At 39.5% G+C, this 16,602-nt stretch overlaps 1 protein-coding gene across 2 annotated transcripts in view; it reads left to right on the top strand.

Annotated features, from left to right (window-relative positions):
* The first annotated feature begins 247 nt into the window (after positions 1–247).
* The window catches only part of LOC126284056 (anoctamin-1-like), a 124,491-nt gene continuing 108,136 nt past the window's right edge, over positions 248–16,602 (top strand). The window contains exons 1-4 of one of the 2 annotated variants that reach the window (XM_049982643.1): positions 248–690; positions 3,916–4,048; positions 4,655–4,776; positions 10,370–10,441. In XM_049982643.1, coding sequence (XP_049838600.1) covers positions 487–690; positions 3,916–4,048; positions 4,655–4,776; positions 10,370–10,441 — 531 coding nt within the window. In that variant the 5' untranslated portion in view covers positions 248–486. The remainder of the gene's footprint in view (positions 691–3,915; positions 4,049–4,654; positions 4,777–10,369; positions 10,442–16,602) is intronic. The other variant, XM_049982644.1, reaches the window with a different exon arrangement.

Below are 16,602 nucleotides of genomic sequence, written 5' to 3'. Positions count from 1 at the left end.
CATATGACTGTTAACTCGAAATCCTACAACAAAAGTGAACTTACAGAACAATTTTTAACCTTGAAAACAACGGAATAGTGATCTGATTTCACAAATTTATTCTGTTAAGTAGCCTATAGACACTGCAGAGATTTAAAAAGGAGCTATATCAATTAAGTCGTGAACTACAGGAGGTAATTGATAAGCAACGCTGATTTGGCTAGTGCTGCGTTATCTGTGTGTAATATCTGTGTCAGGAAAATGCTTTGGCAAACACTGTGGGGTGAGAGTGGCGATGGGTGCTGGTGTGGGGGGGTTGGGAAATGTATCGTACGGGAAGCCGGTTGAAACTGTTATAATTAACTGAGAATCATGATACGTGAAAGTGCAGTGACATGACTGTTCCTAATGAACCACTAGTCTTATTCTTCGTGTGGTGTTTCTTGAATACCAGTATGTTGACTAATACATATTATACTTTGTGATTCGTTGTAATGTGGTGTGAGCATGGCCCATATCAAAATGTCAGGACGTAAGAGCCAGAATTTTACGCCTGAAGAGTTTCCAATGACTGTGAGGACAGAAGGCAGTGCACAACTCATCACGGAAGAAGGAAGAAGAAACACTCACTGTGGTGTGGACGCACTAACGGAGGATGAGCAGCACGCGCATAAGACTGAAACAACGGGACTCCTGAATACACAAACAAAGGTTTTATTTACTATTTCTCTCTACAGATACGTCAACCACTCTCACTGTCCTTCGTGGCCCTGACTCCTTTTCAAAGAAGTACACATGAGTATGTTTGAATATTTCCTACTGTGGTCAAGCCCTTTTTTTCGATTCCTTCATGTTACACCAGAAGAGTAAATTACAATAACAACAATTATTTACGTCAAATTTATTTTTAGCCCCAGTTCATTGATAACTAAAGTGATTAATTTGTCCTCCTGTCATTACGATACATGAGTCGAAAGTTAGGCGTAATACAAGAACAACACAAAGTGAACACAAATATTAGTAGTTATATAGGCCTACCGCTTATCTTATGAATTACCCAGCATTGTTGTTTTTCATAGCCGCCCAGTGTTAGTGTGTGAGTAGGCCACCACTGTTTTTTTTGTTGCAGCACTGCCTGAATTGATGTTAAGCACTTCCATTATATCATTGTCACAATAGTTGTAGCTCTTAATTGGAACACAAGTAATAGTTTTTAATAGCTCTGATATATTGCTGATGACATGTAATTTTATAAATTAACTTAATGTATGTGTATTTATGAAAACATGGTTACCTTTTTAATAATTTTCATGACCTACACTTCTACTTGCAACTGTCAAATGATTAACGTTACACAGATACCAGGTAGGGTTCTTCATGCAGAGGAAAGAAATGTGAAAGTTAAGTAGGCTGTTGAACAGCTGTGACTTAACATTGGAAATTCACTACAGTATCTGGCAGAAGTAAAGCTGTGAGGACCGAGCGTGAGTCGTGCTTCGGTAGCTCAGATGGTAGAGCACTTGCCCGCGAAAGGCAAAGGTTCCGAGTTCGAGTCTCGGTCGGGCACACAGTTTTACTCTGCCAGGAAGTTTCAATAAATATACTGTTTAATCTTCACGCCAATCAACAGTTTACCATAATATTGCTCCTACACCAATTGCATCAATCTTTTGCAAACAGCAATACTGTTTAGGATTAATTAAATGGAGAAGTGATGCTTTTGTGTTGTAGGTCTACTAGGCACCACATTTTAAACGGCCCCCTTTGGTATTCCAAAAATGGGCAAATGCTCCTCCCTCACTGTTTTATAAGATAATGAGATCAATGTAATAATGAGTATGCTATTAAAATTTTATCTCCTGTCTGTTTTCCTTGATAAATTATTAGGGAAGAGGTTTAATGAGTATTCTCTATATTTAGATTACAAACCAGTTCCATTTTCTTATGGATTATTTCAAGCTATGTTATTTTTAACTTGATTTTTGATGAAAAATTATACAAACACTACACACAGTTTTCAGTTTTGTGTAGTGGGGTACGACTGTGTGAGTGAATGTGGATGGGAGTAATGGAGAGTGTGACAGATATGTTGACAATGTTCTATCTTCTAAACAAAAAGGTTCAAAAAATTTAGGCATAAATTCATAATCACATTGCTGAATGCCCATAATTGAATTTAATGCTGGAAGCCCCTGAAGAAATTGAGAAGATGGTATGTGAAAGAGATTGCCCTGATTCCTTTAATAGCCCACAAGATCTAAACTCTTGTGGGAGGATAGCTGGAAACTGCTGGACCACCCATCATTTTTGATCCGTGACATCATCCAGATGGCGGACACGCCTATTTCGAGCATACACAATGCGGTGACCATGACATCACTCACTACATATGTGAACAGACACAAATAGTAGAAAAAACTGCTAAATTGCTGAACTAACATGAAACCACAGACGTTGGTGGTTTTGGGTGGGGACAAACTAAATATTGGTATAAGAAATTCCACTTGAACTATATAGCTAAAATGAAGTCCATGATACTACAAAATCAAAACTTGTTCATAAAACTAATACTGAAAACCTGATCTCACCAATGTAGATAAAACTAACTCACTGGTATAACAATATAAGGAAAAGACAGTTTGCTGCTAAACATAGATATGGCAGGTTCAGTTGCAGACAGCCACAATGAAAAGACATTTACACATTAGCTTTCAACCGAAGCCTTCTTCAGAAAATGAAACACACACACACACACACACACACACACACACAAGCAAGCAAGCAAACCTTATGCACACATGACTGCCATCTGCAGAAGCTCTAACCAGAATGCAAATATCATGTAGAATGGAAGCAGCAATCAGTAGGGGAAAAGATAGCAGGCTACATGTGTGGAGAGAGAAGAGTGGTGTCTGGTGCAGTGTGCAGGGACAAAACTGCCAACAGGCACAGTGTTGGGAGGCAGTTGGGGATTGGGGGATGAGTGAAAAGGAGAGGAGCAGGAAAGGGGAAAGCCAGACAGGTGCATTGTCAGAGGGTGGCACACTATATGGATGAGGTGACAACAATAGGGAGGAGGTGATAGGACAGTTGGGGTGGAAACTGATGTGCAGGAAACACACAATTATGCGCATACATACCATTCATATTGAAACAAGGAAAATTGACTTTAAAGACATATTTACTGACCAAAGGTAGCCAATGCATAAATTTAATAATAGGAAAAATAATATAGCATCAATGCAGTTTCTCAAATGGACAGCCTAGGCTTCTCAAACCAGGAACCCCTCCTGGTAGAGTGCCACACTTTGTCCTGCCACCCCACATAAACTGTTTTGTCTTCATTTTGAGTCAGACTGTCTTATCTCAATAACAGCAGTGGTACCTGGAAGTGAGGGAGAATTTCTGGTTGACGAAACCAGCTGTTCAACTGTCATATATGTCATTTCAGTCATTTAGGCTGGTGGTGCATCATATTTGAAACCTTGCACCGTAATAAATGTGCATAATTACTAAGGAATGAAGGAACTGAGTACCATATTTATTTGAAGCAGCCTTAGTATAAACAAAGTGGATTGAAGAAGAATAATTTTTTATGATGTTAAATATAAATGTATGTTTCACAGTGCAAGTACGTCTCTCCATGGAGCTCTATGATTTCATTTTCATCAGCGACTTCGTAGCCATCTGTCATATGTGGACTCTGTGATAAAAGTCTCTGTTAATGTTGTATTACCATTACATGGGATAAAAATCAGGTGTTGTAATAACCAAGTTTCTCACTGCTACTTATTCTGGTAGATGTCAAATGCTCAGTTTTGTTGGTGTGTTATTATCATCATATATACTATGTAGTAACATCATTCATCATATTTCGGAAGAAATATTCTGTAATTTATATATTTCCAATTAAAACAGCTGACTATCTTGTTTCAGGCATCACTCTACTTCAGGGATAAAAAACGCAGCATTGACTTTGTGATTGTATGGGATGAGCACAATGAAAAAGCAGTAACACATGAATCTCGTGAGAGGCGACGTATATTTGAAAAGAATCTAATTCAAGAAGGTGTTGTAACTAGTTTATCCTCATTAATATTACTGAAATCAGCTTCTAAATATGACAGTTATGTACACAAATTAACTCGTATTGTTAACTTATCATGTTTTTGGATCACAATCATGTATAACATTTTAAAAGACTTCATATTCGACGGTGACTATAGAAAGTATTTATGTAAGCTATCGAAAAATTTGTGTCGCAATGTATGTTGGAACTGCACCAGAATTCCAGCTATGAGAAGTTAATCAGTTCTGTTTCAAGGCATCTGTATTGAGTTTGTTGCAGTTCCAGCATACATTGCAGCAAAAATTTTCCCCAAGCAAAAATAAATATTTTCCAGTCATTGGCAAATATGATATCTTTTAAAAAATAAGTCATACTTGTTCTTAGATGCTGTTATGTCCTACCACAAGGACTACACAATGTTTACAAGAAATTGCAAGTGACATTTTAAATTGTATGTTTATTGCATCCTATATCAGTATTTGGTAACACTATCAGTTAATCCATTTCAGAGTAATCAGGTGTCTATGTAAGTTTTTCATGCCTTACCATTTCATTTAGGTTTGGATCCTGCAGATTATTTAATTTGAACGTGTTACTTTTACACAGGACTTGAACTTGAATATGAAAAGCCAGAACCAAATGGATTGGTTTTTATTAAGATCCATGCACCGATGGAGGTGCTGCGACGGTATGGTGAGATTCTCAAGCTCCGTATGCCAATGAAAGAGGTATTTTCTTTACACGATAGGTGACAGCTTCTTAGCCCCTGTCCCACTTCTTTATACTGCTGTGTGTTCCAATGTCACCTATCCTGGGTTAAAATGTCACATCCATTTAGCAGATTACTAACAAGTTTGCATTTAAATTACCTCTGACTATGGTAGCTTGTGTTAATGAATTGATGCTCATTGGTTAAATGTATCTGCTCCTTTCAAGAGTTTTATATTTGGTTAATTTTATTTTAATATGTGTGGAGTACCTCCTCCATAGACCTGGAATCAAAAGTGGGAAATGTGTAATAAATGGTAAACTTTTTCTTGAATGCAGTAGTTCTGAAGCTGCGGAATTTTACCGGAAAAGGCAAAACAATGATATTGCTCATTCTTTCACATGTAGATAATTATGCCCAACGGGAACCTGCTTGGCTAATAGAGCACTGTGCCTTAGCACAGAGACTAGGAGGCATGCCATACCCATTCAAATTTTTCGAATAGTTCTTTGAAGAGGCCACACATCAGAAATCTAGAACTTAAGCTTGCTGAACTACCAGTTGCAAGCAGCGTACGTCATGTTGACAGAGGAAATATAACTAGAGTAATAAAGAACTAATGTGTCAGATAGCTTGAGCACATTACTCTAGTGGCAACTATCCCATATCCATTGGTGCAGTATAGTGTTCCTCTTGGTTTTGACAATAATGATTATCATCATCATCATCATCATCAGCTGGCCTCTTCAATAATTTTCTGCCATTCCTTTCTGGACTTAGCTGTAGACCTCCAGTTATGGCAGCCAACTAGGGCAGCTTCTTCTCCTACCTCATCACTCCATCTCAACCTCAATTATCCTCTTGCTCTTCTTCCTCCAGGTTCACTGCAGCAAACTTTCCTTGCAGGATCTGTCTCATTGAGTCATATTCATGTCTAGCCCATCTCAGTCTACACAACTTTATGAACATTACCACTTCATCCTCCTTAAAGCAGTGGCTCATCATTCCTTTGCTTTCTCCAACTCCTATTGTCGTACACAGGTCCAAAGATTCTCCTCAATATACTTCTTTCTTGTGATCTCAGTCTACTTTCACACTGCCTTGTAATCATCCCTGTTTCTGAACCACACATATGTACTGGGCGTATCAGCATTTTATAGACTCGGCACTTAGTGTCTTGTGATAGGAGCTAGGATTTAAAATGTCTCAGCATTCCAAAATAACATTTATTAGAAGCTCTTATGTGGGCCGTAATTTCAGTCGAAGTGCTGACATTTGCTTCTATCTTTGCCCCGAGATAAATGAAACACTCCACTCACTCAAGTCATTCTCTCAAGGGTTACTGAGGTCTGTAAAGGTTGATTTGTACCATTGTACGTATACTTGGTCTATCCTTCATTAATTTTCAGGCCTGTCTTCTGTGCTCTCAGTTTTAGAGCTGAGAAGTGACTTTAGATCTCTCAATGTTCTACTCATTAGGTCCAAATCACCTGCATATCCCAACAATTGTACAGACTTATAATAGATAGTATCTCTTGTCTGGATACCCGACCAGCACATCACTTCTTTGATTGCCAAATTGAAGAATAGGCAGGAAAGCTCATCTTCATGTTTTAGCCCATTTAGTGAGGAAAACTGGGGTGACAGCCTCAACTGCAGTTGCGTGGTACACCTCCACCAAATGCACCAACTTCTCAGGCACCCACATTGCCTCATAAAATTTAGCCTGATTTATTGTGGCATATGCAGATTTGAAATCAATGAAAAGATTGTGCAAACCAACATTAAATTTGTTGGTCTTTTCTACTATTTGCCAAAGAGTAAATATCTGGTTCCAAGTTAACTTCCCTGGTCTGAATCCACATTGATAACTTCCAACAATGTTTTCTGCTATTGGTAAGAGCCTACTAAACAAGATATTGGACAGTACTTTTTTAGGAGTGTTATGCTCTGTAGTTGTCACATTTAAATGTATCTCCATTCTTGTGTATCAAACACACTATCCCTACATTCCATTGGCAACCCTTCCTTTTTCCAGATAAGGCACAAAATATTGCATACCCTGTAATTTAACTCAACTCCTCCAATTTTCAGTAGTTTGTTATTTTATCAGTGTCTGGTGCTTTATTGTTCTTCAGTCGGGTTATTGCTTTTGTCTACTTCTCCCTGAGAGAAAAGGGGGGGGGGGTGACTATGGCGTCATCATCATCATCATCTTCTTCTTCTGTTCTGGGAGGATTAGGATCTCCTCGAGGGGGCCAACAGTCCACTAAAATACTCTACCCAACATTCCAATATCTCTTGGTCATCAGTTATTTCCCACTTTTACTTTTACATATATTAATATGTGGCTTTTATATTCTTCTTTCACTATTAACTTTCAGATAGATTTCTGACATTTGTTTTTCCTGTTGCCTCCAATTCTTCAATCTGCTTCCTTTCCCATTCCCTTTTATTCTTCTGATGAAGTGTCATCTCTTCTTTTCCTTTTATCCTGATAATTTCTTATTGCTAAACTTGTATATGATTTCTCAAGCATTTTCCTGTGAGCCAAGTTTTTCTCGGAACTTACTCAGTTACAATCTTCATCAAACCAGGAATTTCATGGTTGTTTTCCTTCTTTCCATAGCAGCTCTTCTGCTGCCTTGATGACTGCATTTCTGCAAGCACTCCATTCCTGATTCAAAGTATCACTTACACCAGGAATGTGTAGTGCAAGATTCTCAATAACCTTCTCAGAGTGCATTTTAGCAATCTCTTAATTTTGTAGCTTTGATGCCATATACTTCTTTTGAGGTGTTCCTTTCACTTTCCTTGCATTAGTTTTTTTTTTTTTAGGGTATGCTGATCAGGGCTACACCATGTTGCTTTGTGGATCCTTTTGTGTGGGAGCACAGTGCTGATGCCTATAGCCATGTTATGTGATATTGCAAACTGAACAACTCTGTGTTTTCTTTATCATTTGTGTATTCATGGAGGCTATGCTTTCCTATTGCTGGATGGTAATAATCTTCTTTTCCACTCTGTGCTTTGAGGTCTCCAATAATTATTTTAACATCATGCCCAAGGCCTTGGTCATAGGCTGCCTCGAGGTTCTCATAGGAGCTGTCTTTATCCTGGTCATCTGCTACTTATGCAGGTGCATGTACGTTGATAAATGAGTAGTTTGCATATCAAGTCTTCAATCTCATTTGTGGGATTGTAGATGTTATGCCAGTAAATCCACCCACTATATGTTTAATTTTTTGTCTTGCTGCGAACCCTATGACAAATTCATGGTTGCTCTCTGGAGCATGGTGGAAATTATCCAGCTTCCCATATAAAGCACTCAGTGTCCATTCCCTCATATTTCCTGTAGTGCAACTGTGCCTGCCTTGGTTTTATTGAGCTGTTCTAGCAGTGACCTCAGGTCCTCCCCTCATCCACCCCATCCTGTATAATGATCTAACATTCCAGGTTCCAGTGAACACATCATTTTTCATTTGCCTTTGCCTTCCCTTTAACAGTGCTTTGTCATTGTTCATATATCAGTCCAGCTTCTTTCCTTTGAAGTTTTTAAACATTTTTAATGTTGCAGGGCCAGGATTTCTATTGGATTTACTCATTTAATGAACTTGGCTTCACTATGTCTTTAGAGCTTTCCCTGCCCTGTGTTGTGGGACCCACTTTATGTGACCACTCCATCAAGACCACTTCAACCTTGGTGACCCTGTCAGTGGCTTTGCTACTGCCGGTACAGCTCATGACTTCGACAGAACACACAAGCCTACCCACCTGGCATTTAAGATGCCTTCAACGACACGGCATCCCCTGGGAGGGGTCATTATTATTATCATAATCATCATCATTATCATTATTCATTAAAGAAACATTGATGAGTTACAGAGCACTGTAGAAATCATGAGCGTCCTGTCAGTGCCCAAATTAAGCAATGGTATTATCTTGCACTGCCACAGAAGGTTTTTTTGCCATTGATATGAGGAAGGGACGCAGTGTAATATTCACATTTATGTTATCTGAAATGTCACAAAATGGTGCATCAAGGAACGAACTTTAATTTAGGAAATGGGTATAGAGATAGAAAAGAATGCCAGCATTCTGATCGGCCTCAAACCTGCCATTTTAAGCATCAGTGTAGTGAAACACTGTAATACATGAAAAAGTCTAGAGGGGCCATTTATCCATCAAGGTATCTCAAATGTGTTCTGTTAGTGAGAGTGATGTGTTGCAGAACAGGCATAAGGCTAGCTGCAATTGTCAGAAAGCAAAACTATATGCCACAAGGCTCAAAATCTGAATGGGTTTCACAATTGAATTAAATAGTAGACCTCTCATGTCAGAGTTTGATGTGACTCGTCTTGATGCTGTGGGTTTTCTTTTTGTTATTGGTATGCTATCTCACGGCTTTTCCACACTACCCAGTATGTTTATTGAATTAAGCTTAACATGCTGGCATACCACTGCTTACTCAAAATACATTGTAAACACAATGGATGTATGCTCTCTTCTCAGTGAAAGAACAAGAGGAAATAATATGTTACATCACTGAATGATCAATTATCTAGGTCAAAGAGTGAACAGCAGCAAGTATAAGTTGCCTTCCTTATTATTTGTATATCTGTTTTGCTTTGCATGAGGGTCTTTTGTTTTGGATGTGATAAGTCTCTCTTCATTTGATGATAATTATGTGGAATTAAGCCTGTGGTATTTTTTTTAGTTATATCCAGACTTAAAATGTCATATATTTTGTGTAGATGCTGCCCAATAACTCGTAAATATTTAAAGAAAACCGTATTTCTGTACCACCAAGATCTGCTGGTAAAATAAATCCTCATTGCTACCAGTTTTGCTCGAAATGATGATCATCAGGCATAAAATTATTGCAGCAGCCTACACATTATCTGTCGCACTGTATCACCAATATAAAAAATATTTTTAAAAAATCCTGTTTCAAAAGTAAAAAGCTTTTATATGATCAAGCAATGCTAATATGCTGTCATTATTGATTCCCTTCTGCTATGGCACTGTTGTGGGACTCATTATAACTGGTAATCATAGCTAGTTTGTGAGGGAACATTAGCTTGAGAGTTCTTAGTTGATATGCCTTCTTGCATTAGATATTATATGGCTGTTCAGCACATTGAGCTAGCAAAAGTTAAATTTCAAAGTGGCATCTATTAGTAATTATTTCATTGCTGTTTAGTGGTATCTATGAACTGCATTTTTCTTTTATTTATAGCATATTGGAGACAACTGCTAAAAACATCAGTTGTATTTATGTCTGGACTTCATAATTTTAGACAGTACTAACGTGAAGTCCATATGAATAGTCAATTAGTCCCTCTGTGCGACACATGCATTAGCCACATAAACAGCATTGTTATCTCACAAACTCTTGGTGGCACATAAATTTGACTTTCTTTAAATATGATAGTGTGACCCACATTGCTTTATTAGTATTCATTGATCAACTTTGTAGACGTCATGCAACCATAATGTTTGTTTGCAGGCTGTTGTTTAATTATTATTCCTGTGTATGTGAAGTTGCTTGTTCCATATAGTAATTAGATTCTTCTGTGTACTTAACTTTCTTTCTTTTTTGTTGTATGTAGGATCTATGCCAGGTCCACAAGATCGTTAGAATGAATCCCTTGTTGCATGCAACATTTTTCCTGTCACAAAAGGTACAGATCAGACATTTTATATATATGTTTGAGTGTTCTTATGTTGCCACTAATAAAGGTGTACAACACTAATATTGTCCGGTGATATAACTTTTTTAAATTTTTTAAAGTAGGAATCTGCATATTTGTAAATGGTCATGTTTGTGTCAAAACAGATTGGCTTGCATTCTTACTCAAATTATTTTATTTTGCATGATGAATACTTTGTAAAGGAGCAGAACAACTGTTTATGGCTGCAGCACTGGTCATGAAATTGAATTTTGAGAAGGGCAAGGGGTTGACAGGGTAAATGCTAGTAAGTAGGCATGCATCTGTTATGTTGTTAGAGATTTTGTTGTTAACAATTAATATTTTTGGAGGGAGCAAGTGTTGCATACATCACATATGATACATACCAGCATTTTAATATATCACACAGGGAATAGGCAAAATAATGTGAAAAGTTGTAGTAATGGGATGGTTGTGTTTGACGCTCAACAACACAGGTAAGGCACATTTCGCACAGACTGTTCATATTTAGTATGGACAAGGCATCCATGCAGGTTGTTTACAAGTAGTGCACACTTCATATTTGCATTCAGAGGCCGAGGTCAAGAATTGTGTCAAAACAACACAAAACTACAAAACCTAAAGTGACTGCAGAGCTCAATAGCGATCTTTGAGACCACATACCAATCGACACTGTCTGCCAAGAACTTCGCAAAGCGAATATTCATGGACAAGCTGCTATACTGAAACCATTAGTGACAACAACCAATATAAAGAAGTGTAAAAAATTGTGTCAGGAGCATAAATCCTGGGCAGCTGATCAGTTGAAACACATCATGTGGTCCGACAAGTCAACATTTTCATTATTTCCAATGTCTGGCAGGCTTTATGTCTGGAGGAAACCAAAGGAAGCCTGCAATTCTGATTGCTTGATTCCAACAGTTAAGCATGGAACTGGAAGTTTGATGTTACGGGCAGCCATATTGTGGTATTCTGATGGTCCCAGCATTACTCTCAAAGGCTGTATTACAGCCAATGATTATGTGAACTTTTTATGTGATCAGGTGCACTCCATGATTCAAATGTTGTTTCCCAGCAATGATGCCATATTTCAGGATGATAATGCTCCCATTCACACAGCTAGGACATTACAATTGGGGTATGAGGAGCATGCAACTGAACTGCAGTGTCTTCCCTGCCAGCACAGTCCCCGGACTTGAACACCATTGAACCCTTGTGGACGGTATTGGAGCACAGACTCTGGAGCAGATTTCCGCCTCCCTCGTCACTACAGGAGAGGTTGTAATCGAAGAGTGGCATAACATTCCACTGGAGACTATAAATCATTATATGCCAGTATTCCCAGAAGAATCGCAGCTGTATTATGGGCAAATGGGGTTCCATATCCTTATTAATAAACCATTCCCAAGTAAGTACAGGTGTTCACGTTATTTTGCCTATCCCCTGTATATGGGCTGTTCACAATACTAGCAACTAACTTTTATTCATTTTAGACATCTTATGATAGCCAAACTGGATATTCAGCAAGCAAATGATTATGATATGTGCATAATTACGTGTAATACTAACAAGGATGTATTGTCATAAACAGCTAATGTTCGTTTTGCATGGGGAGTGTGTCAGGAGATATATCATTGTACGGAATTCAGAGTTTCCTGCCTTAAACTAGTATGTAACTTGTAAAAAATATATGCCATAATGAAAGTATCTAAAGTAACATAACCCCCTGTCAGAAGTCTGGTAGAAATGTGTAATATTAGATTCCTCTCGTGAGGTGGAAGACTGAAGTGTCAGAAAAGAAAGGAAACCCCTGTGGTATTGATATTCTCAAAATACGTTGTTATGTGGCTTCCAGCAGAATCACTTAGAGTGGAAATTACAGAGTAAAATCGTTCTTTACGTGAAAGTGGAGGAAAAATATAGCTTTCAGGAAAAAATGACATTTAGCTAAGGAAGCATTAATTGACTTTTTTTTATAAAGCATTATTTGTTTTTCAACACAGTCATGGTTTTATGGCACAATCATTCAGTCCCTAGCGAACAAGACAGGAACTGAAATTGAGGGTAGGAAAGCAAAAGCTGAAATGCTGAACTCAATTTTTAAGTGTTTCTTTGCAAAGGACGATCCAGGAGAAGTACCCCAATTTTATCCTCATACCACTGAAAAGATGAATAATATAATGTTAGTGGTGTTGACAAACAGCTAAAATCGTTAAAACTGAACAAATGTCCAGGTCCCTATGGAATTGCTGTCAGAGTTTATACTGAATTTGTGGCTGAGTGAGTCCCTCTTCTAACTATAATCTATCATAGATCCCTCAAACAAAAAACCATGCCCAGTTCTTGGAAAAAAGAACAGGTCACATCTATGTACAAGAAGGGTAGTAGAAGTGATCCACAAAACTATCATTTAATATCCTTGACATCAATTTGTTGTTGAATCTTAGAACATATTCTGAGTTCAAATGTAATGAGGTTTCTTGGACAGTGTGATCTTTTTAATGTCAAGCAATATGGATTCCAGAAACATTGATTATGTGAAACCCAACTCGCACTTTTGTGACATAACATGCTTTAAGCTTTAGACCAAGGCAGACAGGTAGATGCAGTATTTTTTTATTTCCAAAAAGCATTTTATTCAGGACTACACCTACGCTTATTGTCAAAAGCACGATCATATGGGGTATGCAGTGATATTTATGACTAGATTGAGGACTTCATGGTTGGGAGGACTCTTCATGTTATCTTTGATGGAGAATCACCATCACTATAAAGATTGGTCCTTTCATTCTTTTATAGTAAAAATTATATACTCTATTCTCAAATGTGGTTTTATTGGTTTATCAACCTGTACTCCAGTTTTATTTTTTTACAAATAACTGACTGAAATATTATTGTTATATTTGTAACATTTTAAAAAGTAAAGCAGTTCACTATCTGAAGATTGTTTTGATGACCATAGTGCTTTACTAGGCATGGTCCTGTTGGAATATGTATGCTGTTGCCTTGCTCTGCCTGTGAACTGACTGACTCAGCAGTTATAGAGGGACCTACAGTTTCATGAACCATGATGCAACTTGTCATAAGTTATAATGACTGTATTATGAAAAGGATAGGTTGCTACTCACCATACAGAGGAGATGTTGAGTCACAGACAGGCCCAACAAAAATACCAAAAGACCTCATTTTTAAGTAGAAAACAAACACACAAGCACTACTCGCACACACATTACCACCGTCTTTGGCCACTGAGACTGAATTGTGCACACACGGACGTACTGGGGACAGGGTAGGGCTGCTAGATGCAGTTTGTAGGTTTAGTTGTGGAAGGAGGGAGGTAATGGGAAAGGAAGCAAGTAGAGGAGGGGAAAAGACTAGTTGGTGATGGAGTGAGAACACATAGGTGGGTGAAGGAGAGGGACTAGCAAAGGTTGAAGGCCATGATGGTTATGGGAATGAAGGATATATTCCAGCGAGAGTTCCCACGTGCACAATTCATAAAAACTAGTGTTGGTAGGAAGGATCCAGATGGCACAGGCTGTGAATCAGTCATTGAAGAGCTTTGTTTTGGGCAGCATGTTAAAACAACTGGGTGACACAGCTGTCTCTTGGCCACAGTTTCTCAGAGAGTTTTCAAGCATGCTTGATGTTTTGCCCACATGGAAAGCAGCACAATGATTGCAGCTTAGTTAGTAGATCACATCACTGCTTTCACAGGTAACCTTGCCTTTAATGATGTAGATGATGCCTGTGACTGGACTGGAGTAGGCTGTGGTGGGAGGATGTATAGGACAGGTCTTGCATCTAGGTCTGCTGCAGGGATATGAGACATGAGACAAGGGGTTGGGAGCGGGGTGGTGAAGAAATATGCCGACTTGGAGAACCATCAGCGCAGGTAATAGCCATGGTGGCCCATCATACAGTTCACCACGTAAACACCATGCCTGGGCCTCCGGTCTCCCACAGACCGAGAAGGTTGGCTCCAGACACAAAATCGGAGTTTGAAGAGATGTTGGAAACGGGAGTGATACGAAGGTCTGATGGTGCATGGGCCTCGCCTTTACATTTAGTGCGGAAGAAAGAGGGAAGTTGGAGACCTTGTGGTGATTATAGGTTGTTGAATGCCCGTACAGTACCTAATCGGTATCCGGTTCCCAACATTCGCGACTCTACAAATAAATTGGCTGGAGCTGAATGTTTCAGTGTAGTAGACTGTAAAAAAGCATACCACCAAATTCCAGTGGCTGACAGTGACATAACGAAGACAGCAGTCACTACACATTTCGGTCTTTTCGAGTTTTTACGCGTGCCATTTGGTTTAAAAAACTCTGCAGAGACATGGCAACATTTCATCGAAGAGGTGCTGCGAGAGCTAGATTTCACTTTCATCTATTTATATGATATACTGGTCTTCTCAGCGACAGCAGCCCTCCACAAAGAGTACCTCAGGACAGTTTTCGAGAGGCTACGTACTTATCGTGTACTGGTAAATGACACCAAATGCAGTTTGCGTAAAGATCGGGTGACTTACCTTGGCCATACAGTCTCGGCAGCTGGCATCTGTCCTTTAGAGGGAAGGTCGATGTTATACAGCAGATGCCTCGTCCGTTGGATTTGCAACAGTTGCGGAGGTTCCTAGGTGTTTTAAATGTTTACCACAGACATCTGACAGGATGCCTTACAAGCACCACTCACAGAGGCTTTGGCGGGCACGAACACTGAGAAAAATCAGAAGCTACAATGGACAGCAAGCATGCAGTGCGCGTTCGAGCAGATCAAGGAAAGCCTTAAGCAAGCGGTTTTATTAGCTCACCCAGAGAAAGATGCAAAGCTAGCTATTGTTGTTGACGCAAGTCAGGTGGCGATTGGGGCAGTGTTGCATCAGTGGACTGCTGGTCACTGGCACCCTTTAGGATTCTTCTCCAAGAAACTCACAGAACCTCAGCGGAATTCGAGTGCGTATGATAGAGAGCTGCTGGCTGCTTATGAAGCCATAAAGTATTTCTGGCGTTACGTGGAAGCCAGACCATTTACATTGTTTACAGATCACAAAACGCTCACTTTCGCATTCTGCAAACGTATGGATACTTTGTCACCTAAACAATTCAGGCAACTGGAATATATAAGCCAGTTCACTACTGATTTACGACATATTAACGGGGCAGAGAATATAGTGGTAGATTACTTCTCACGAGTTGCGGCAGCAAAGTATTCAGTGAACTATGCTACAATGGCGAGAGAGCAGAAGGATGATGCACAACTGCAAGTTTTTCGGCAGAGCATGCCCACCGGGTTGAAGCTAAAAAAAATTGTGTCTGGAAGGTGAGACAGTACAGGTATGGTGCGATACCTCACAGGGACAGCCTAGACCTTTTTTGCTGGAGAGTCTTTGCCAGGAAGTATTCAAAAGGTTACATGGTTTGGCTCTTCTGGGACCCAAAGCGAGTGTAAAATTAATGACAGAGCGTTTTGTGTGGCCAGGAATTAAGAGAGACTGTTGGAAGTGGGTGCAGACGTGTCTGGATTCTCAGCGATGTAAAGTGGGACGCCATGTGAAGAAGCCAGAGGGTAAAGTTGATGGGCCAACTGGTTGTTTAGAACATGTGCATCTGAATATTGTTGGACCGTTGCTAATGTCTGAAGGCTGTCGGTATCTATTGACAGCAATTGACAGATTTATGAGGTGGACAGAAGCAATCCCCGTTTCAGACATATCAGCAGAGACTGTCAGTCGGGTGTTCTTGACAATGTGGATAGTAGGTACTCTTTGTGGAGCACGGACCAAGGACGTCAGTTCAAATCCTCCTTGTTCCTGGAGCTGGCAAACATGCGGGTTCTGCCGTCACCATACCACAAGTTATCATCTGGAAAGCAACAGCATGGTAGAGCGGTGGCACCGAACACTTAAGGCCACGTTAATGTGCCATGGCGAGAATTGGTCAGCAGCTTTGTCACTAGTGTTACTAGGCTTACACACTGTTTTCAAACCCAACCTTGGAGCATCTACAGCGGAATTAGTATACGGGAAAACCTTACGCCTATCTGGAGAGTTTTTTCAGAAGAGTACAAGTGAGACGAACCTACTGTACTTGTTAACGAGAGTAAGGGCTCAACTGGCCGAGCTTCGGCCACAACCAGTGACACGGCATGGC

The sequence above is a fragment of the Schistocerca gregaria genome, chromosome 8 (genome assembly GCF_023897955.1).
Source record: "Schistocerca gregaria isolate iqSchGreg1 chromosome 8, iqSchGreg1.2, whole genome shotgun sequence".
Lineage (NCBI taxonomy): Eukaryota > Metazoa > Arthropoda > Insecta > Orthoptera > Acrididae > Schistocerca > Schistocerca gregaria.
The sequence above is the reverse complement of the archived record's forward strand: the minus strand, read 5'-3'. Positions and strand labels throughout refer to the sequence as shown.